The sequence below is a fragment of the Stegodyphus dumicola genome, chromosome 3 (genome assembly GCF_044657685.1).
Source record: "Stegodyphus dumicola isolate Sdum_Otavi_A_Nest chromosome 3, ASM4465768v1".
Taxonomy (NCBI): domain Eukaryota; kingdom Metazoa; phylum Arthropoda; class Arachnida; order Araneae; family Eresidae; genus Stegodyphus; species Stegodyphus dumicola.
This window is the reverse complement of record NC_140770.1, coordinates 260,335,894-260,359,176: the sequence shown is the minus strand read 5'-3', so window position 1 is coordinate 260,359,176 and position 23,283 is coordinate 260,335,894. Positions and strand designations below refer to the sequence as shown.

The 23,283-nt window shown below is 35.5% G+C and overlaps 1 protein-coding gene across 3 annotated transcripts in view; it reads right to left on the bottom strand.

Moving 5' to 3' along the window:
* LOC118196559 (TGF-beta receptor type-1-like) overlaps positions 1 to 23,283 on the bottom strand; it is a 632,361-nt gene that overhangs the window by 28,472 nt on the left and 580,606 nt on the right. For all 3 annotated transcript variants that reach the window (XM_085814074.1, XM_085814073.1, XM_085814072.1), the window contains 2 exons: positions 13,625 to 13,849; positions 3,131 to 3,361 (listed from right to left, as the gene is read on the bottom strand). In XM_085814074.1, the coding sequence (XP_085670200.1) occupies positions 3,131 to 3,361; positions 13,625 to 13,849 (456 nt within the window). The remainder of the gene's footprint in view (positions 1 to 3,130; positions 3,362 to 13,624; positions 13,850 to 23,283) is intronic.

The following is a 23,283-nucleotide window of genomic DNA, read 5'->3' as shown; positions in this document are numbered from 1 at the left end:
ATCTTGGCGCGTTTTTTTCAGTTTGCACCAAAAATAATTCACTTGACGAACTTGTTAATTTATGGCAACCTATTTTCCTTTCCCTTTTTACATTGTGCATGACCGGGAAAAAAAGACTTTATTCCTACTTTTAAATAATTTTAACAAGTGCGTAAAACACATTTGATGTTATTATTGCTTTCATCAAATATGCCAAATTTCACAACGCGGCAATAAGTAAATTCATATATATCTTAGAAACTTTTGAATAAAAAACTAATGTTTTTGCAGGTGTGCCTAGAAATACATCTGCTTCAAGATGATGTTAAAAATTTTACAGGTAATAAATAATACAAATTTTTTTTCGAAAAATTTATAAAAATTATTTAAAAATACAAATTAAAAATAAATCATAAAAAAATGTGAGAATTGTATTTGTATTACGCCTAAATTTCGAATTCTGGAAGAAGGAATAAAGAAATCAAAAATAAATAGCTGTTTGGCATAATTTGAGTCGTAGAATCGAAATATGGGGAAAAAAAAAAGGGCATGTCATTTCAGATAAAGTCAGATTTTGTGTAAAAATACCTATATTAAAACAATGCTAAATATAAATCTAATACATATCCTAAGTCGCGATTTCGAGACATGAGAAACACAATTTGAATTTCGTCAATCGGCGCAGTAGAATGGGAGATATAGAATTCTCCCATTATTTTTGGGGAGGCAGTGTACCTGTAATTGAAACAGTGCAAATATTTTCCAATATACAATATACATGATAATAAATGTTTTCCAATACATTTCGCAAATAAAAAGATGAGAGAGAGGGAATGTCCAAATAGGCCCATTTACACTAGTGAACTTATTTAAGCCCAAGAAATGCGTGCGAACTCTACAAAACAAGCTACTCGCTTTTTCAAAAATAAAATTGAGATTCTCTGCAATAAAGAAATAAAAAGTCTAGATGACAAAACAAATGAACAGCTTAGAGGATAATGTCATACAAAATTTCGGTGATTCCTCATCGCATTAAAAATGATTCCATTAAGCGTAGCCGTTAAGTTTGCTCGCATTTCTTGGGTTCAAAGTCCCGATTACAGAGTAAACTATTCTTTATAACTAAGCCTAACCATTACGGTACTTGCTATCCTCTTCATACAATGAAAATATACGGCAATATCTGCAATCACATGAACAGACTTTAATACCCAAGGACGGTATTGCTTTCACTACAGCACCTTTCTAAAATGCAATCTTAAATGTATTAAATTGTTGCACCGTGTAACATGTTGAGATTTTGATAATGAATACGTGCAACATGTCTGGCGAAGGATGAAAAAATAAAATCTACATCACGTGCTCCTTCCTACGCAAATGCACGCTGTTCAAGCTGTTAACTTCGATCTCAAGAGTTAATCTGACCTCTTACAGACCTGTTTTAAGGAGAAACACGACAAATGTAACCAATATTAACCATATCTGGAACACGAATGTAATTAAACTTTGTTCTTACAGAAGTTTTCCCAAACTGTTTCAGTCATATTACCATTAGCTAATATAAAGCTTGAATGCATTTATTTAATATGCTTATAGTAGTAGTACAAAGGTACTAAGAACTCTAAAATATTTAAATATTAATAATCAGTCCAAAAGGCCAGAAGGGCTATTAATTTCGTTTTGGCATTCTGCATTGAAAACTTTAAATTTCCGTTCCACTTTTCAAACTGCTGCCACCAAATATTATCGCCGTGTGTTATATTTAAAGAAATTAAATAATGAAGAATCTGCATTAAATGTATGTATGTTTCTCGCAGTGTGATAAAACAACGGTGCCTAGAGCTATTAATAAATTTTGAATAACGTAATCCTCCACCGAATATGGGCATCTAGAAGCCCTAATTTGCAATTTAGAATATGTCTTATTATCTATTTCATATTTTGTCAGACATTAAAGAATTTTTGATTAACAAACTCAACGATTTCAAAGCGAGCAATGGCAACACTGTACGGAACGGGGGGAACATTTTTATCTCCAGCAAGCAAGACTGTGTTTCGGAAATTCTAAAGATATGATCTTTTAAATATTTTGTGATGTTGCTGTTGAATTGAATTTTATAGTTTAAGAGCGAAGAACATGATATTTAATAAGTAATACACAAAATGTTAAAAAGCCTTTTTGGGCATAATATAATTTTCTTTATCTAACAGTAATATTAAAAACAATAAATTAAAATTTATGCTTATTTAAAAAATCGTTTTTAAAATTTAACGAAACGAAAATATCATTATCGCAATTTAAATTTCAAACGGTTGCTATGGTGACAATTTGCCTTGAAAAAAATTCTTTCTAAGAATGTAAGTTGATGGATGGATTTAAAATAGTGGAAAGAGTAAATAATTCTAAATATTTATTGTAATAAAACTGTTCCAATAGTATAGACATTGGTTTATTTTTTGTGTGTCATCGTTATTTGGCGACCACACTTATTACTGTGCTAAATTCTGTCCCTTGCAACAACTTAATTCATGGATTTTCCAACTCTGCCCCGAGTTGGAAAATCTGAAGGACAGACCTTACCCTACTTCTACCTAAAAGTGATTTTTTCAAGTGGGGTTGGCTAAACATCTGCAGCGTTAATTATATCCAATATATTCCCAACTTGCATAGGCTTTTAGGAATTTTTTTAACTCTCAGAAAACCAAAACCTTCGCTAACTTGTATGTTGAAATACCGAACCACCCGAAATGTTTTTCGAGAGTCACAGCAATTTCCTCCCCTCCCCATCCATTAACGGACAAAGACAAGTGAAGATTTCAAATGATTCTTTCTACTTCTAACGCAATAAAGATAAGAAACCACAAATAAATCCTTTAGGCGAGCTGTCTGCGATAAACTGATATAATGCATTTGGGGAAACTGCTTCTGGTGCTGCATACCTTAGGAGAGGGAAGAAAACAAAATTCGGCATCTTGGTCGTTTTGGGTGGTTGTGGTCGTCTGAATGAATGGACGTTTGGGTCGTTTTGGTCTTCAAAGAGTTAACTGGTGCATTTTTAATATGGAAGACTTTCCATATTAAAAATGTTTGGGCTAGAAATACCGAACAAGTTATTAAAACTAAAAGTGTCAAAGAAAGAAAGACACTTACCTTTGTTATCAGCGGCAATGAAACCAAGAACATTGGCATGGCGTAACATAACTGTTTGATAGATCTCGACTTCCCTGTACCAAGACCTTTCGTCTCTTGAGGGAAATATCTTGACAGCCACGGCATCATCTCGGAATTTCCCTCTCCATACTTCCCCATACCGACCTTTTCCAACAATTTCATGCAAGGTTATCATTCGTGCTATGCTGCGCTGAACAAGAAGAGGTAATCCTGAAAACAAAAAGAAGGTAACAATAAAACAAGACTTTACAGTAATGTAAACGCTGCTATTGTTCAATCGCTCAAAGACGCGAGGACTGCGTCATTACAGAAAGTCTTTGTTCAAAGTCATTGAGGAGATTAATTAATACTCAATTCTTCCAATAGGTGATCTATCTTACTACTTAACTGTGTAGTTACTTTACGGATGGATAGATGGCAACACTAAAATTGTTGCTTTTACCCATTTCTTTCTTCCGCCATTTTATTCAAATTTGCATGATCAGATTTATTATTATTTAATATCAATAATTTTTTACGTTTAGCAAAATATTTAAGTGCTCTTGCTGTGTTTTATGCTAAGAATGAAATTTTTTAAAAATTGGATTAGTTGGTTTAAATATTTCAGTGAATTAGTCGATATTAATATAACTAAAAGTCAACCCCTAAATGTTAAGGATATAGATTATATCAAGAATTTCAGGCATATAGTGAATGAAAACAGATAAGAGGTAAGACTAAACCCAATTTTGTACTGCTATATGTAGTTGTTTGAAAGCCTATTTACAAACATTTTGTAGCAAGCAGAGTATTAAAAAAACAGAGACAACGAATTTAAAAGAGAGAGAAATTAAACATTATTGCCTCTTAAAATAATAGTTATTTCATTTCCTTCTTATTTCCTCTCTTTGCAATGTAAACGTAAAAAAAAAAAAAAAAATTCTATTTGAGAGTAAATTGATACTAAAAATTCGAAGACAGCATTTTAAAACTCTTCGCAAATTCAACGTAAAAACTGCATGTGAAAGAAACGCTAAGCATAAACATTGCTTTTACCAATAGCAGTCTGAAAAAGAGGTGGCGCCATCTAGTATGAAACTGATTAACTAACTAACGAAATCCAATAGAGCGCTAGTTGGGACAATACCGTAATTGAAATTCGATTTTGAAAATTGTAACCCTTAGAATCCACAACGGAAGAAATAGAAAGGTATTTATTTGCTAGAAGAACTTGAAGAGAAGTAGAACAGCGTTGAAAAGATCGATAAGCAGGCTATATCACAAAAATTGATTATAGATTGACTTCAGAGAAGTTTACGGTATTCTTAAATACTGAGAAGTCTTAACAAAGACTGAGAAATGATAACCAAGGTTTACTATACTCAGCAGATGCCCAAGACAAGACGTTGGTCCTAAATGTCGAAGCACGATCTGGTGTCAGTTTCACTACTCTTTTATAGCACCACAAATACTGAAGATATTACAAATTCATGCAACTTAAGCTGAATCTTCAGATGTTTTTCGACATGTTATTTTAGCTAATGTTAGTATAAAAATAGTTTGCACGTTGCAAGGTAACAAACCTGTAAAGCATCCCAGGAGTAAGTTCCATCCTATAAAGTAATACTCGAGGAGGAATTTCTTAGTTTCAAGCAGGTTAATGCGGTCAGTCTTATTTATCTGTTAATTATTTGGTTTTAGTTTATGAATATAAAAAACTACTTTTATACAAATTTTTGTATTTGTTGTTCAATTCCACGAACCCGTCGTAGAAAGCAAGTAATTGATGACACACTTGATGAAGAATCAAAACAAAATTTATTCGTCAGTAAACACAGGACAGTTCCAGAGATGCGTTACAGTCGTCGAAAAACTACGAAAAACACACTGAACCAATCAGCAACACAGCCTTCAGGCTATGAAGCTACAATGGTGAAGACAAATTCCGGCCAAAGCACTAAAGTACAGCTTTCAACTCAGTCGATCGCTCTCGAGCTAATTTCTGAACTCAAGACACTACACTACTGAACTCAACATATTGAAGATACGCTTCACGATAAAACTCAAGATACACTGATACTCCACGTACAGGCGGGGTATTTATAGCTTTTGACCTGCCTTCGAAAACATTCTGGGTAAAACCGGTAAGAATTCGCACTAGAATGTTCTCGCTCCAATTCGTACTGCAACCAAAGTGCTGGAACTGCGCAGCAGAAGGCCACGTGCGAAGGAACTGCAGAACACCCCAGAGCACGGAAATTAAGACTATTTCCCAGCAACGACGCGGGAAACAAATGAATGACGATATTGAGGAACGGAGGTTGCTAGAGAATGAAAAACACAGCTTTAAAGCCTCAAGATTTTTGCAGTGAGTGGCAGCAGTAATGGACTATGTATCGATGGAGTTCCTTGCTGAGTTGCCTCGAATTTCACGGCGTACAACAGAGAGCTTTTTATGTCCTTCACATCCGGCATTAGCAGAGCTTTCTGTATTTCGGGATCCCAGATGCCATCGATAAAGTATTGCAGGGCGGCGATATGGGACAGCCTTTCAACATCTGTGGCGAAATCCTAGAATGTTTACGTGGGCTTCTGTTGGCGAGATTTTAATTGAAGCCTACTGTAGTCTTTCAAACACTTTTCCCCAAAGCGCAGCTTCAATGCGCCGGATAGAGCTTCGAAGTCAAGTCTCTGGTTTTCGGGAAGAGTCTGCAGAATATCCGCTGCGTCTGCTCTCAGAGAAGCGCCGAGATGACAGGGCTTAGCCTGGGAATTCCATCCATTCGCTTCCGCCACTATAGGAAATTGTGTCTTATACACTTGCCAGGATGTCTTCCCATCATATGTGGATAACTTCAGTGAGAGACGAGCAGGCATGGGTAAAAATTTAAAACCATCCAAATTGCTCCCTGCCGTCGCCACGAATTTCTTCAGGGTATCAACTTCTTTGGCGACAGCTGAAACCCTGTCATCAATTTATTGTTCCATTTGGTGTAGGACGGCACAAACGTTTCCTACAATTCGTTACTCCACAGCAGAAACTCTCGCTTCTACTTGTTCTTTGATGGAAGAAACTCTTTCTTCAATTTCCCCAGCCTTACTTTCGACCGAGTCTATTCTGCCTTCTATAGCCTCGAATTTGTTTTCTATTATGCAGATAATTTCTCTTTTCATTTCCTTCTGACCTGCTTTCATCTCATCTTTAACGGATTTCATCTTTTCCTTGACGGATTCTTGGCCCAATTTCATTCCGTCCTTAACGGATTCTTGGCCCAATGTCATCACTGCTTGACCAGCATCCATCTTTTCTTTCAATTCTTCTTTAAACGAAGCAAAGGCTGATATTAACTGTCTTAATTGTTCTTCCATCGCTCTTGTTATTGGCATTCAAACCCCATTCCTGACACCAAAAATTGTTGCCCGCGTACGCAGACCAAGAAATACGTGCACAACCGTCACATATTTCTTTGACGGAAGAAACTCACTCTTCAATTCAAAACCAGAGACTTGACTTCGAAGCTCTATCCGGCGCATTGGAGCTGCGCTTTGGGGAAAAGTGTTTGAAAGACTACAGTAGGCTTCAATTAAATTCCCGCCAACAGAAGCTCACGGAAACACACCAGGGACTCGCCACAGATGTTGAAAGGCTGTCCCATCTCGCCGTTTCGGAGTGCCCGAGAGAAACGAGGGAAATCCTGTCTCTGCAATACTTTATCGACGGCATCCGGGATCCCGAAATACAGAAAGCTCTGCGAATGGCGAATGTGAAGGACATAAAATGTGAAGGACTCAGTTGTACGCTATGAAATTCGAGGCAACCAAGCAAGCAACTCGTAGAGATCGCTACCCAGTCAGAGCTGTGCGAATCGACGAGCCAGTGGATCAATTGATGGCTCATTTAGATGATTTATCTAAATTGATGGCTTATTTAGATGATTATTCATTATTATAATTTCTATTTATTTAAGTCAATGCTTTGATACGGAGTAGGAGTGAGAACAAAGTAGCTCTAAGGTGTTGGAAATGTGGTGCTGAAGGACACATACGACGGCATTGCAAAACACCCCAAAGTACGGATAATAAAACGGATGATATGACAAGACCAGTGAATGCCTTGAGACGGAATATTGGTGAAAAGAAACCGACACTAAAGTGCTGGAACTGTGGTGTTGAAGGCCACCTACGAAGGAACTGCAGAACACCCCAGAGCACGGAAATTAAAACTATTTCCCCAGCAACGACGCAGGAAACAAATGAATGATCATCTCGAGGAATGGAGGTTGCCAGAGAATGAAAAACACAGCTTTAAAGCGCGTTTTCTCCAGTGAGTGGCAGCAGTAATGGACTATCCATCAATGGCCCTATCGATGGAGTTCCTTGCAATATGATCATTGACACAGGAGCTAATGTCACCATCATTCGGAAAGATTTAGCTCAACAGTTTAAAGATAAACTCATTTGTACGCCATCCTGTGTTACCCTCCAGACTGCGTCTGGCGAAGAAATCTCCATAGCTGGGAAGTTAAACGTGACCATCACGTTTGGAAGTGCCACCTACCATCACACGGCATATGTGGCGGATATTACAGATCCATGCATACTCACATAGAACTTTTTAAGGAAATATAATTTTTCCTTAGACTTCAAAAACAATAAACTGCTTTCAGCATCTAAGGACATGACTATCCATCCTCAGAAGGGATCCTCACCAAGAAACGCCGACGCCTTGTCTGAAAGACCCAGCTCAGAAAGCTGCGGAAATCATACTAGGGTCGAAAAGAAACGCAAGACTACCAGCTCTTCTCCATCCCAGATGATCTTCGGTCGAGACCTTCGTCTGCCTTGTGACCGGCTGTTTGGTCGCCCTACGGATGCGCCTTCATCGCCTGAGGAATACATCCAAGATGTCCAGGCCCGGTTTGAAGGAATGCACCGTTCTGCACGAGAGTGAGTCAACTTGGCGACGGAGAAAGTGAAGACCCGATGCGAAACAAGAGCTACTGGACATCAATTCGATGGAGGCGACAAGGTGTGGTTGTGGAACCCGAATCGACGAAAAGGAATCAGGTTTAAATTACAATCACCTTGGGATGGTCCGCACACAGTCCTGAACAGACTAAATGACGTCGTGGTTCGGATTCGTAAGTCTTCGAACCCTAAACCTAAAGTCGTTCATTACGACAGTTTAGCTCATTACTATGGCCATAGTAGTAGTGTAAATAATTATAAATAGTGTAAAACCATGGTCCTTTTTGTTTCTAAATGTGTATTTGATTTGATTTGTAATTGTATTTGATTTGACTTGAATTTTTTATTTGATTTGACTTGTATTTAGTATTTGATTTGTATTTAGTATTTGATTTGTATTTAGTATTTGATTTGTTTAAGTTAGTCATTGCATTTATTGTTTATGTTGTTTTTTATTGTAATGTAATGTTTATTATTGCATTTATGCATTAATTGTAAATTTGGCTTCCTGTCCAGGGATTGTACTGCCCGGGACGTGCAGTCCTTGGGAAGGGGGCAGTGTTACGGATTCGGTATTTTAATAGCTAATGTTAGTAGAATTATAAATTAAATTGTTTTATTCCCCGTGAAGAGCAGAGCGTGACAAAGAAAAGCTAAGCCGGAAAATTAAAAATACAAGAGCACGTGCATCTAACAATATTGAAGATATGCTTCACGATAAAACTCAAGATACATTGATACTCCGCGTACAGGCGGGGTATTTATAGCTTTTGACCTGCCTTCGAAAACATTCTGGGGAAAACCGGTAAGAATTCGTACTAGAATGTTCTCGCTCCAATTTTTGGCGCTAAATATCGTTAAATGGGACGTTTCGCGCCAAATCTGGTAACCCTGTTTTCCTTGAACATTTTCTGTCAACCCTAAGCCCGCTTTGCGAGGAAGTTGCGGACCGCTATCTTTCGTAACATTTCCAACATTTTCTACACTTTCTGTTATTTAATTTATAAAACACATTGAAAAATGATCTAAATCTAGATAAATATATTTATTTTTCGAGTTTTGGAAAGGAGAGGGAGGAATGATCTTTAAGCAGTGGTGAAAGGTGTGCATGGGGCTAAAAAGATTATCTCAGTTACGATGTCTATACACAAAGTAAAATGTGCATAGCACGAAATTTTAATTCAATATTGCTATACGATGGGGAAGAGGTATCATAAGTGACCTAAGCCCTTAAATTTGAGGAATTGTTAGGAGATGACATATTTTTCGCTTAGCAGCGATAAAATTATATCTGGTACTCATTCTACAACTTTGCAAAACAACGCATTCGCAATTCCATAAACTAAAAAAAATGACATATTTGAAATGTTTAATAATCGTTATTGCCTAAGATATTGTTTGTTGGTTTGTTTAAGTGACTACTGCTAAGCCTCGAGGGCTATCTGCCTAAGAGGAGGGATGCCTTCGTGGAGAACTTTCTAAGAGAAACTGGCTCGTATGCATGTTACACATGGAGGAAAACCACGAATGTGCCCAAGCAGCCAGCCCGTTTGCGGGGTTCAAACCTCGGACCGAACTACCAGTGTTTAGCACCTTTACCGCTCGGCCCCTGGTGGGCCCTCTAAGATATTGAAGAGATTATAAAACAGTGCTTTGCTCAATGGTAATTGCAAATATCGAACATTAGATAGAAAAAGGCTTGACAGAAGATAGTTCTAACGTATTTTTTGCTATTTAGAGTCTTCAGTTTCGGATAAAAAAATAAACAAAGATCGGGGTTGTCAACAAAGGGTGAAGGGGCATCAGAGCATGTTTAGCAGACGATGAGCTGAGTGCGGGCGGAAACAAACAGCTAGATAAATTTTGAAAAATTTTAGTAGTATATATTCTGGTGACAACTACTAAAACTCAAATATGAGTTAAAGAATAATGAAAATACAGGCCTTGCTGAAGACTAAACACGTAAGACGATGTCCAGTTTGTGCATGAAAACAGTCATATCAATGTTCAGTTTCCATGTTTGCAATCATGTCCCTTACGTATTAACTGCATGGTGTAGGGAGTCCTGTGTAAAATATGCTACATTACTTTACTGAATGTTACTGTAAATGACACGCAACAGCGTTTCCAAACACGAAATTTTTCATTCAACAGTTTCTATCAATTTTCTCCAGCCGTTTGTTCTGTGCTACATAACAGTTATATGTATGCATGCAACAGATAACTAAATATGTAATAAGCGTTAACATTCACCAATTAATCACTACATAATCACAGCAGCATTCAGTCCGTATGCACACAGATTACCGCACATAATGTTTACACTCCATTCAGCAGCTGTACTGCTAAGGAAGTGCAAATATTAGCATCGCGGTAACATCGGCGGCTTCTATGAGCGTCAAACCTATCGTTCCGTTATATAGCGAAATACGTTATACTGCTGGCATGCACAAAAAATAAATACTTTTCCTACGTAAGAAAAAGATCTTTTTAATGCATCTTATTACAGTTCAAACCGCCGCCCAGTCGGTGCAATGATTAGGGGAGGTAAACCGCTGAGTTGGCTTTCAACCCAGGTACAGATATATCCATGCAGAATTGGCTACCAACTCAGCGCGAGTTAACCAGCCAGGCCGCAGCTCTGGGCAGCCCCGGCAGAGCAGACGACATTTATAAAATGCAAAAAAGTAATACACATGTGCATACAAGGCACTTGAAGAAGAGTACAATCAAAATATATGTATACACATATAAATACCAACTCAGATTCAGATATATACACACTTACATAAATATATATTCCGAAACAAATAAAAGTATACATACTCTTACTCGTATTCATATATACATCTATACAAAATATACTTTATCATGACAGTTAAAGTTTACATGAAGCATGCCATTTAAGTACGCGTCATTCTTAGTACAAATTAGGTACCATAAATAAAAGATATAATCATGTACTGATACAGTACAGCATTCAGATACGGTACAAAATTTGCGTATGAAAACCTGGCACAGCATAAATAGAAAATTACATACTGAACATGTATATTACATATTCTGTTGCTGACATATTGAAATAGCATACTGCTATGCTTTGCAGAGCAAGTAATCTGTCTTCAGGTTAATAAATGTGCCAGTTCAAGAAGAGTTAATGCATACTGCAGGTGCGATGTCTAATGCTAAGAGAACTGTGCTTAGAAATGGCGTTGTTAGAACCTAATATGTGTTAGATATGACTCAAGTTTGTACTTTATGGCTACTATCTTCCAGCGTCAGAAGAGTAATTGCTAGTACAATAGTCAATTATTGTTTTCAGTTTCCGCTGGGCAACTTTGTTACTTTGTACGTTCTGGAATCAATTTGGCCAGAATCTGGCTCCTGGTTGCTTGAGGCTGTTAAGTATGGGCAGGAGAACACAAAATGGTCTGGATGACCCTTCTCCCCACATTCACAGTTACCATTCTCTCTCAAGCCAAAGCGGCTGAGGTATGAAGGCCCATGACCAGTGAGGAGATACGTCATGTAATTGCTATTAGTTTGGATTGTTGTCTTGACCTTGGGAATGAGATTATATACTCGTCTCCCTGTCGAGGGCTTGATCCCAACGTTCTTGCCATATTCTTAGGAAGAGGTTAAGGGAGCCAGTTGCGCTACCAAAGTGCCCAGGTTAGAACCCCGGAGAACGCACTGATGTTTGTAAAAAATATATATATATATATATATATTTTTTTTTACCGCGGGCACTATCCATTTTTAGATCATTTTATTATTTATTATGCAGGGGCACCTAACAGGCGGTCACCGTTACCTGCTATGAAAGGACAGACAATTTACATCCATGCCTTCTCAGGGATTCAATTAGTTTGGTTTAAGTGATTACGGCAAAGCCTCAAGCGCTATCTGCCTAAAGAAGGGATGCCTTTGTGGATGACTTTCTGAGGGAAACTGGCTCGTATACACATCGGGAAAACCACGAAAACGCACATGCAATCAGCCCGTTCGCGGGATTCGAACCTCGGACCGACATTATACATTTACAAACATCCATGTATTCTCCGGGATTCGAACCCAAACTCTTTGGTACCGTAGTAGGCTCCGTAGCCCTTTGTAAATGTATACTGTCTTTGCAGCATGGGGCACCCTAAATATAAGACGAGGCGAAAGTCCTCTCGCGTAATTCGGGGGCAGAGGATAGGGGTGTGAGACCCGAGGAACATCCCCGTCGGGGTCCTCTCCCACTAAAGGGGGGTGGAAAGTAGAAGTACAACCTTCTTGAGGCTCTGGCAACCATTCTTCCATGAAATACACGGACAAAACAACAGTTAAAAGCAAAAAGGATATTCTTCGGTATTAAAAAATAACAGTTTAAACTAACTGTAATATATAATAATGTTTTAAAATACATAAAGAAGCGAAAATTTAATAAGCTGTAACAAATGGTTATTAGTCACTCCTTCACAAACTTGAAGACAGGTCTCTTCAGAAGATATTCTAAAATCATGCCTGCCAGAATTTATAGGAAAATGGCTGGTACGTATCATAATTATGTTATATTTATCGTACATATAAAGGCTTCATAAAAATAATGTGTTGTACATATTACATTTATTAATAGAATTTGAACGTTATATATGGATGCTAATCAAATGACATTTAAATATACAAATGTGCTAAAAAATTCGATGAATACCAAATAAAGATAAACCCTTGCGTATAGTAAAAACTGATTTCAAATCAACGAATGGTTGAAAAATATTATGAAGGAAGATTTCCGCCGTATATTAATGTCGACATTTTTGAATAAAGATATCCATTAATGATGTCCCGAGAAAATTACTATAAAATAACTGTTGTGTTCAACGGGTTCGTGGATTTGGAGTAATTGATGACAACACTCGATAAAAAATTAAAACACAATTTATTCGCCAGTAAGCACTATTAAAGGGGACAGTTCTAAAGACGCGTTTACATTCGTCGAAAAACTAAGACAAACACGCTGAAACGATCAACAACACAGCCTTCAGGCTGTAACGATAAAGACAGTTTTACGGCAAAGCACTTAAGTACAGCTCCCGACTCGGTGGATCGCCATAAAGATAATCTCTGAACTTAAGATACTGCTCTCTTCCAGAACAAGCAGGGTGTATATATATATAGCTTTACTCTACCTTCGAGAAAACCGCTAAAATTGTGTTCAAGAATATTCTCGCTCCCTTTATGACATATCGCCCATTTTGTCGCCAAACATCGCCGAATGGGAAATTCTGGCAACCTTACATTTCTCTGCCACTTTCTGGCAACCCTAAGCCCGCTTTGCGGGGAGGCTATATCACAGTGTAGCCGCTGGGCATTTCGGAACAATACGTTGAACAAAGTTATCCTTAGGCAATTTCTAATTACAGATAAAAAAAACTTCCCAGCACAACGTAGACAACAACTTCCCAGCACAACAGCACAACGTATTAAATTTTTAGTAAACTAGCGTATTCTCAAGAGTAATATAATAGAGAGATAACTTACCAGATCCAGACCCAGAAGACGGCATGTCCATCATATCCTTCAGTGTGTGACCAATGAGGGGTTCCATATTTTCAGGACTGGCTTCAATGTCCGCTCGATACCTCTTTAACCTTTGTTTCTGGTTCCAGAGGCAGAATATAAATAAAATGAGAGCAATGACCACGATGGTAGGGCAGATTACAATCAGGACAGTATCGTAAGGGCCAAGCGTATATCCATCAGGGACTGAAATGAAAGATTGAAAAACTTAGTTTCCTGTTTTTAAATCAAATAACATCTCGTTATGCAGTTAAAGAACTAAGCACTGAATGCGAATTTATATAATCAATGGAGATTTTAATATTATTAAGTCTAATATTCATTAAGAAGGGTACACGATCTTCGGATTCTAGTCCGCGGTGTGTTTGCTCCCCATCAGAACTGTACAAAAAGTGTTCCACTGCAATTTTGTGTAAAGTCGTTTCGTCACTGCATGCATCAAGGCATACCTGCCTGCGACCTATTTTAAAATACATAAAAGCCAGTGATGTACATCCTGCACACAGAAAATAAAAAGGGGGGGTGCAGTTCTATGTCTTTCATTCTACTGGGCCGATTGACGAAATTTAACTTGCATTTTTCATATTTCTAAAGCCCGACTTAGGATATGTACTATATTTATATACAGCACTTTTATAACATACGTATTTGGACATAAAATCGTATTTTTTTCTTGAACAGATGCCTATTTTTTTTTCAATACCTTTTTCTTGATACTTATTTTTTTCCCATATTTCGATTCTACGACGCAAATTATGGCAAGTTTTGTAAAAATCGCATGAGAAGTTTTTAAAAAATTAACTCTCAAAATTTTAGCTCCTCAATGATAATTGATTTTGGTATATCATTTTTAATAACTTTTTCCCACCTTTTAATTAAACTTAGTCGATTCCTTCTTTCATAATTCGAAATTTAGGTTCAATCGTAATAAAATTCGCAGCTATTTTCTGATTTGTTTTTTTAATATGTATTTTTTAGTAATTTTTATATATTTTCCGAAAAAAAAATTAAAATTATAATATATAAAATTTTTGCCATCATCTTAAAGTAGATATATTTCTAGGCATACTTGCAAAAAATTAGAATTTTTATTTCCAAATTTCCCATGATATACGTGAATTTATATACTGGCACTTTTTGAAATTTGCCATATTTGTTATAAGCGATAATGACGTCAAATATGGTTATGCACTTTGTTAAGATTATTTGAAAGAATAAACGATGCACCTTTTATTCCGCTCATGCACAAGTGAAATGGAAAGGAAAATTGGTTAGCATAAATTAAAAATTTCGCTAAGTGAATTATGCTTGGCGCAAAATGAAAAACGTGCGTCAAGATAAATTAAAAAATTTCTCGATAAGTTTCTCATCAAGTTTTACAAAACTTAATATTTAGACATAATTTGAGGCGTAGAAACGAAATATGGAAAAAAAAAGTTATACCATTTCAGAAAAAAATGCAATTTTTTGTCCAAATACCTGTGTTAGAAAAATGATACATATAAATCTACTACGCAAGTTAAAATTCGTCAATCGGCCCAGTAGAACGGAAGATACAGAACTATCCCTCCCCCCTTTTTTTACTTCCTTGTACGAAAGGAAGTATTGTAATCGCGAAAATTTCCGGGTATTATATTTCAACGAAAATATCCATTTTGAATGCAATTTAACGATGTTATTTGCGTGACATCTGTAGGTAAGAACAGAATTAAGGATTCTTTTTCCTAAAACGGTTTGCAAAAAAAATTCAGAAGAGATTTCTTTCGTGACGTCTGTATGTATGCATGTATGTATATATCTTGCATAACTCAGAAACAAGGAGCCTCAGAATGTTGAAATTTTGTAGCTATGACTGCTATAACATGTAATTGTGCACCTCCCTTTTTTGTGGCAATCGGACGCATCAAATATATATATATATATATATCTGTTACTCGGCTCAGTGGGCTCGGTCTTTTTTATTCCTATATGTTCGTAAATTGTACTTTTTTTCGCTTTAAAAATGATTGAGTTATGTTGTTCTTATCTTCCGGTTAAGGTTTTTATGCCTTTAGTTAATGTGCATGCAATAGCTGTAGAATTATCAACAATTTAAAAGTTGTTTTAAGTGCGGCTAAGCCTAACTTTTTACCATAGCAGCCATGTTTACATTTGAAATTTAGCAGAACACTGAATTAAGTCCGTTTCTGCAACTCCAGTGTGTTTTTTGCCGAATGGGACCAAAAGTAAACTTTCAGTTTTGTGCACCGAAAAATCAGTGTTCTAGCATGCTGGCCGAACTGCTTGTTTCTGCGTAGAAACTGAAAGGGTAATTGGAAAAAAAAAAAAAAAAGTTTTAAGTGTATTTTATGTTTTCCTATATTTTTAAATTTTTAATAAAGATATTTAGAGGTTTTATGCATTTTTGCCTTGCCGCGAAGTGAGAACTGAATTATATTCCGTACAAGGAAGTGATGCGGTGTGCACATCAGTTTTTTGGCAAGGTGTACATTCCATGAATAATATGCAGACCATTTTAACTTTTTTCAGAGTCTCCGTTTCTCTGTTGAGTCAAAAACTCAAAATTAATTTCTGCCCTTCTTTAAACAAACATATCTGCGATCACATTATAACATTAGACAAAAATATTTTCAAAATATGAAAAAGTTTTTCTTTTTATAAATTCACAGTTTAAAAAAAAATATATCGCCGTTTAAGTTAAACAAATCACTCCATAATGGGGGCTTTTTGGAATTTTTCTCAAAGGTAATTTATCGAATTTTAGCATTTAAAAAAATTGAAATTCGACATTTTTTTTAAGATATCAGTTGCTAGCAATGGTGTTTTAAATCGACATATTTTATATCTCCCCGCCAACTGCCTCGTGATTTAACTGATGATGAGGTACAGTTTCTAAACCAAACTAAAATTTAAATAGCTAATTAACTAAATAAAAAAATTAAGTTACGTGTACATGTTGCTGCGCTGATAAGAAAGACTAATTAATTTCCTTTAAAGTCATTTTTTCTATTACTTGTCTGCATTCTGTACATTACAACACATATATAATAAAAACATTAAATATACATACATAATATAACATTAAAATATATAATAACACATATATAATAAAAACATTAAAATATATAATAAAAGCATTTCAAACAATAAGTTTTTAGTTAAATGTTCTAGAAAACCAAATAATGGTTTTCTAAGTAATTTTAATATTCTTGATCTTATGTAACCAAAAAATAAAATCCTGGGATGCCCATACGAGTATTTTATTAAAGCATTTAATAGAAATTCAAGGAACAATAGAAGCAACAGTACAGAAATAAACAGCAGAACTAATGGCACAGAAATGATATAAAACATCTGATGTGGACACCACATGACTTCCTTGTACGGCCTATTAAATTACACTGTTTTACGCTCAGTTTCAAAGATTTAGCGTCAGAGAAGCAATAGAAGCTCATGGGTTCATTCTTGAAAACTCTCCCCCTCATTGGTAATACTGATGTGCAATTAAAAAATATGCCCACAGCAAAAATGTTCAAACTTAAAATTTTTTTAAAAAGAAGATGTGCAATAGCAAGCTCATGATGAACTATTGCATTGTAAGTAATGCTGTAATATGCTCCAAAGTACAAATGAATAAATGCCATATAATCTTAATTTTTCTACTGTCTTAAAGTGTGATATTAGTAGCACCATCTATCGGCGACATTTCGAAGTCGAAGCAGTGACAAATATAACTGATAGGGTTTAGGAATTTAGAGATGAAGTAGTCATGATTTTTTTCTTAGATAAATTCATTCTTGCGATTTACTCATTAATTCTTTAAAAAAATAAAAAAAGGGGGTGGGGCTTGATTTTGTCTGAGACACAAAACTAGTGGCCTAAAATTAACAAATATAATATTAGTAAATATTTATGCACGTTTACTTCTAACGATTTTTTTTGCATGAATTACGAATATATTTAAATCTAATTTTCCTAATAATATCTCCCTTTCACAATGTGGATTCTTTTGGCAGAGAAATTGCCAATCACCATTGATAACTTAATAATTAATGCTAAAAAAAATCTGAAAACTTTCAGAATTTATATTACGCCCAAAGGGGTGCTTTTTTGCCCCCACGTTTTGTATGCTACCTTTATTTATCAAATACCATGTTTTTCCCAGTTAAACCATAAAATCCAATTCAATAGCAGTATCACAAAATATTTAAAAAGGCCCCATCTTTAGAATTTCCGATACACAGTCTCGCGCCCTGGAGATAAAAATGTTTCTGTTCTCTCTGTACGGTGTTGCCTTTGCTCGCTTTGAAAAGTTGAGTTTGTTAATCAAAAATTCGTTAAAGTTTTACAAAATATGAAATAGACAATAAGACAAATTCCAGATTCCAATTTTGGGCTTCCAGATGCCCATAATCGAGGGAAGGACTACGCTATTCAAAATTTGATGTCTCTAGGTACCGCTGTTTTTGCATAGTGCGAGAAACATACATATGCATATTTATGCAGATTCTTTGTCATTTAATCTCTTTAAATATAATGCAGGGCTCTAATATTTGGCGGCAACAATTTGAAACTTGAAACGCCATTTTATAGTGAACCAACGCAAAATGCCACAACGAAATGTACAGCCCTTCTGAGCAAATTGGCCCTTTGGGCTAAAAAAGGGGGGGGCGGCATAGATATATTCAAACTAGAAATATTCTTTTAAAAATAAACAAACAAATAAATGAAGTTGCATTCTGTGCCAGAAATTAATTCTTCCGTCCACTCTGATACGAAAATTTAATAATTCACTACGCCTAAAACGCGAGGCAGCAAAAACAGTTTGCAGGGTATGTTTTTAACCCAAAATACTTCAGTTACTGAAAAACAGTTTCGCTCCAAAAAATTAAATCAATGTTGGATAAAATTAAATAACAAATATAACAATATCTTTCCATGCTTTGTTTGCTGTCACATTCTACTATAAAAGACGAGTTGGTGAAGGGGAGGTTACATAGGAAAGACTTTGCTCTATCTCGGAAGGGGGCCAATGGCCCCTTACTAGATCGGCATCCCATGATTCCATCTGGCTCACTGGGTGGTGACCAATCATGCCTTATGCAGCTGTCAGCTAGATGATATATGAGCCTTCGTATAAGTTAGCTGTAGCTAAAAGCGCTGTGGTGGACAATTATGATACCCAGTAAACTCAACTGTGGCTTTCTCTCCCCCCCTGCTTTTTGTACCAAAAGAGACTTCTTAGAAGTTTTATACTTTTCTTTTTTAATTGAAGAAATGATGCCGAAAAGGCTTTCTAAAAAGTACCAATAATATTTTATTATTATTATTATTATTATTATTTTTTTAAGGTTTACATTATTTTGTGTATGTGTCGATATCACTCGTTCCCGAGGAAAGAGGAGAGATTTATTACAGAAAAATATTTTAAAAATCGGGAAGAGGGCAGAGAGATTGATACAGGAGATGAAAATGATTTGCTGTCAAACTACTGGAAGGGAAGAAAAAAGCAATAAAAATGTTTAATTAGTCTTCAGAGTTTAAATTTAAATGGTAACACATAAAATAATAACAATACAGCAAATTTTGTCAATTATTTATAATCGAGAACTTTCTCGAGAATCTGATAACTTTTTATTTTATTAATGTCAAAATATATCTACTGCTTCTAAAAAGTAAAACTAATTTTTTTAAATGTTATTTTCTTATTTTATTTTAAACCCAAAGCGGTAATTTGCCCAGAAGGGCTATTAATTTCGCTTTGGTATTTTGCGTATCAAACGGCGTTTCACTTTTCAAACTGTTGCCACCAAATATTACACCATTGCATTATATTTAAAGAAATTATATAATTGTGTAAATGTATGTATGTTTCTCGCATTGTGATAAAACAACGGTACCTAGAGACATCAAATTTTGAATAACGTAGTCCTCCACTCGGATATGGGCATATGGAAATCCAAATCTGGAATTTGTTTTATTATCTAGTTCATATTTTGTGAAACTTTAACGAATTTTTGATTAACAAAGTCAACGTTTTCAAAGCGGGCATTGGCAACACTTTACGGGGGGGGGAATTATCTCCAGCGCGGTAAGACTGTTTATCGGAAACTCAGCTAAACTAAAGACATGTTCTTTTTTAAATATTTTGTGATAACTGCTGTTGAATTGAATTTTATGGTTAAAGTGCAAAGAACATAACACATAAAACGCATTTTCGGGCGTAACATAAAAATCTGAAATATTTTATTCAATTTTTCTTTTTTCATTTTTTTAATGCCTTATTTCTTTCATGATATCAAGAGTAAATTAGAACTTCGTGGAAAAACTTGTTTTTCACAGTTCATTATTATTCATGCGTTTATGGGATATGTCATTAACGTCAAGCAAAGTACAATACTTGATACACATAGAATATACATATGTATGTTGTATATAAGTAATGCGTTTTACTTATGATTCGATGCGTTTATAATTATTACACCTCTGTTGCGAAGAATATCCATAGTAATAAGTGGATCAAAATATGAATGTTAATTTAGATTATAAAACAGATCCTGCAATATAAAAAATGAATAAGCATGTTACATATTTACAAATATGTTACATGCTTACAAAATGTTACAAAATATCTATGCTAATTACTGCATGGGTATGCACATATAAACCAAAATTTTCTCTCTTAACAATTAAAATTAACATTTTAAAGAACTAAAAAATACAATATCAAGAATAAAATATATTTCATTAATATAACAATGTTACATAGATTTCCGGTTTTTCTTTGGAAGTTGCAGTAAGTTATATATAAAATATTTTACTTCCTTTTTTTTTTCCGGGGGGGGGAATATATTGACAAATCTTCGGGCAGTACTGTAATACTACCGAAGTACTGAACTCGAACTATATTGACATTATAAAGTATTTTCTCCTTCTTCCAGAATGCCTTCGCGATGTAATGGTATAGCACACTCGGCGCGTATTCAAGAGGTCCAGCGTTCGAATGGTAGTGTTCGAATTCTGGGTGAGGACATTGCACATTTTTTACGTTCTTGCATCGAAATAACTTAATGATTCTACAGTGGCGGCCGAACTAAAAGGAGGTGGACGATAACTCGTCATTACCAGGATTTGACGATTGGGTCACCTAATCTCCAGTTCCCCTTTAAGCCTTTGCGGCACAGTGTGTCCAGTCTGGACACACTTAAAAATTTCCTTTTGTACGCACAAGAAAAATTGAATGAAAAAGGATTTATGCGTTACTACAGGTTACTCTGAACCTTCTTTATTTATAGAAGATGGCAGCTCAGTACAAACCAGTCCATATATTTTAGCCATGTTTAGTTTTTAAGACCCTCATTTTTCAAAGAAATCTTCCAGATTTTTTTAGGGTATAAAAGGAATTGTTTGAAAAGAAATTTCTATGTTGTTTTTTTGGATCTATGCTAATCTCCTTATTCTATATTAGTTTTAAATTTTTACCTTGAAATCTTGTCTAAAATCAAACGGCGAACACTAGGTGTGCCCAGACTGGGCTCACCGATAATCTAGGACAACTGAGAGACTGTATTCTTTGTTTCTCCGCATCTCATCGGTCAGTTCATTGACAACAATGCTCGTTTCAGCACTGCTTTCAAAACTGTATTCAATCAGTGTGCCACTTTGGGCAAACCCACAGAATTAAAACGATAAGTGCTATCTTCACAAAATTTTACTTGTGTACTCCTCTAGGCCTAATTAGACTGCATACCTTTTTTTTTTTTTTTTTAATAAAAACTTCGATTTTAAAAGGTAGTGTACCGGAAAGGGTTAAAAAAGGGAATACATAAGGTAATTTCTCCCTCCTTCCATCATGCCTTCGTGGTATACAGTAGCGCACTCGATGCGTAATCGAGAGGTCCAAGGTTCGAGTCCCGGCGAGGGCATTGCATATTTTTTACGTCTCCTCCATTAAAAAAAAAACACAATCACCCACCACCTTCTAGTTCGGGCGCCACTTGCACACAATTCTGCAAGTGGCGCCCGAACTAGAAGGTGGTGGGTGATAATTCATCAGCTCCAAGATTTGGCGATTGGGTACCCTGATACCCAAATAGCTCTTTAAAAGGGGTTTAAAAGGGCTCTTTAAAAGGGGTAATGCAAAAAATAATAGCCATGTGTGCTTACGTTTCTGCGGTACTCTTAATTGAAATTCAGATTTCTAATATGAAAACGAACTCTCATAGTGGGAATATATGTACATATCTAATTGCAAATTTATCTGCACTTTTACTTCTTTTGATTTTTGTGGCAGAAATAGTTTTCAGTAGCATTACGTGATAAAATTTTCAGGGAGTAAAAATTCATTAAATAATAACTTCGTGGAAAAGTATGAAAAAATTCAGATATGATTCACATAATTTTTTTAAGTAATATTTATTTATAAAGAAAAACCTCTCTTCTTCGTGAAATGGAAGATTGATAATATAGTAATTATAGTCGAAATCCTCCTTTCGAAATGTAATTTATTTTCGTTGCAGCTGAAATACGGAGTTACTGACACATGAAACAAGCCTGTTTCGTCTATCAGCAACAATTCAATAGTCCGGTTACTTACATTTAAATCACATCGTAAAGCACATCTCATCAATAACTTTATCTGTTTTTCAAATAGTTATGACAGTATGCATGTGGTTAGAATGATAATTTCCTCTGACAGCTGGCAATAGCATTATTAATATTTATAAGCTTTGTCGACTCTCTCAACTGAGTTTAAATCAGCACCTCTTCATCACTTTTCTACTACAATTCGCCAGTTTATTAGTCCAAAGGAGCTTTGTCCCTGAAGAACTATTGTTTATTTATTTATTTATTATTATTTTTTTTCCGATTTCGCGTTGGTTCACTATAAATGTCCGTTTCATTTTCAAATTGTTGCCACCAAATGTTAGAGTCCTGCATTATATTTGAAGAAATTAAATAATGAAAAATCTGCATAAATGTATTTATATTTCTCGAATTGTGATAAAACAACGGCACATAGAGCCATCGAATTTTGAATGACGTAATCTTACTGCGAATATGGGCATGTGGAAGCCCAAATTTGAAATTTGGAATTCATTTAATTATCGATTTCATACTTTGTACAACTTTAACGAATTTTTGATTAACAAACTCAAGGATTTCAAAGAGAGGAATGGCAACGGTGTACAGGAAAAACACTTTTATCTCCAGCGCCCGACATTCTGTATCGGAAATTCTAAAGATATACTCAACTGAAAACTATTTTGCGATATTGTGTCTTGCACCTTTTGGCACATTTTCACTGAGCCGGATAAGTCGCGATGGCACAAATTAGATTAGAGAAATCTGCGATTTAAGTAAATATCTTATTTAGGAATAAGATTCGATATTAGGAAGAAACTTTCTCCATCACCGAATCGGTTTTACTTTCGACCAAATTTTTGCTACTCTGTATATGGCATCCAATACAATTAACTTCTTATAGAATTTCATTAATTTTTTTACTTTTTCAGAGCTTCGAACTGCACGAGGTAATCACTGAAACTAAATCTAAAGACGCAATTTAGAACAAACTTCGGCTTATGCGTGTTTGTCTTTTAGCCTCCGTTCAGATGGTG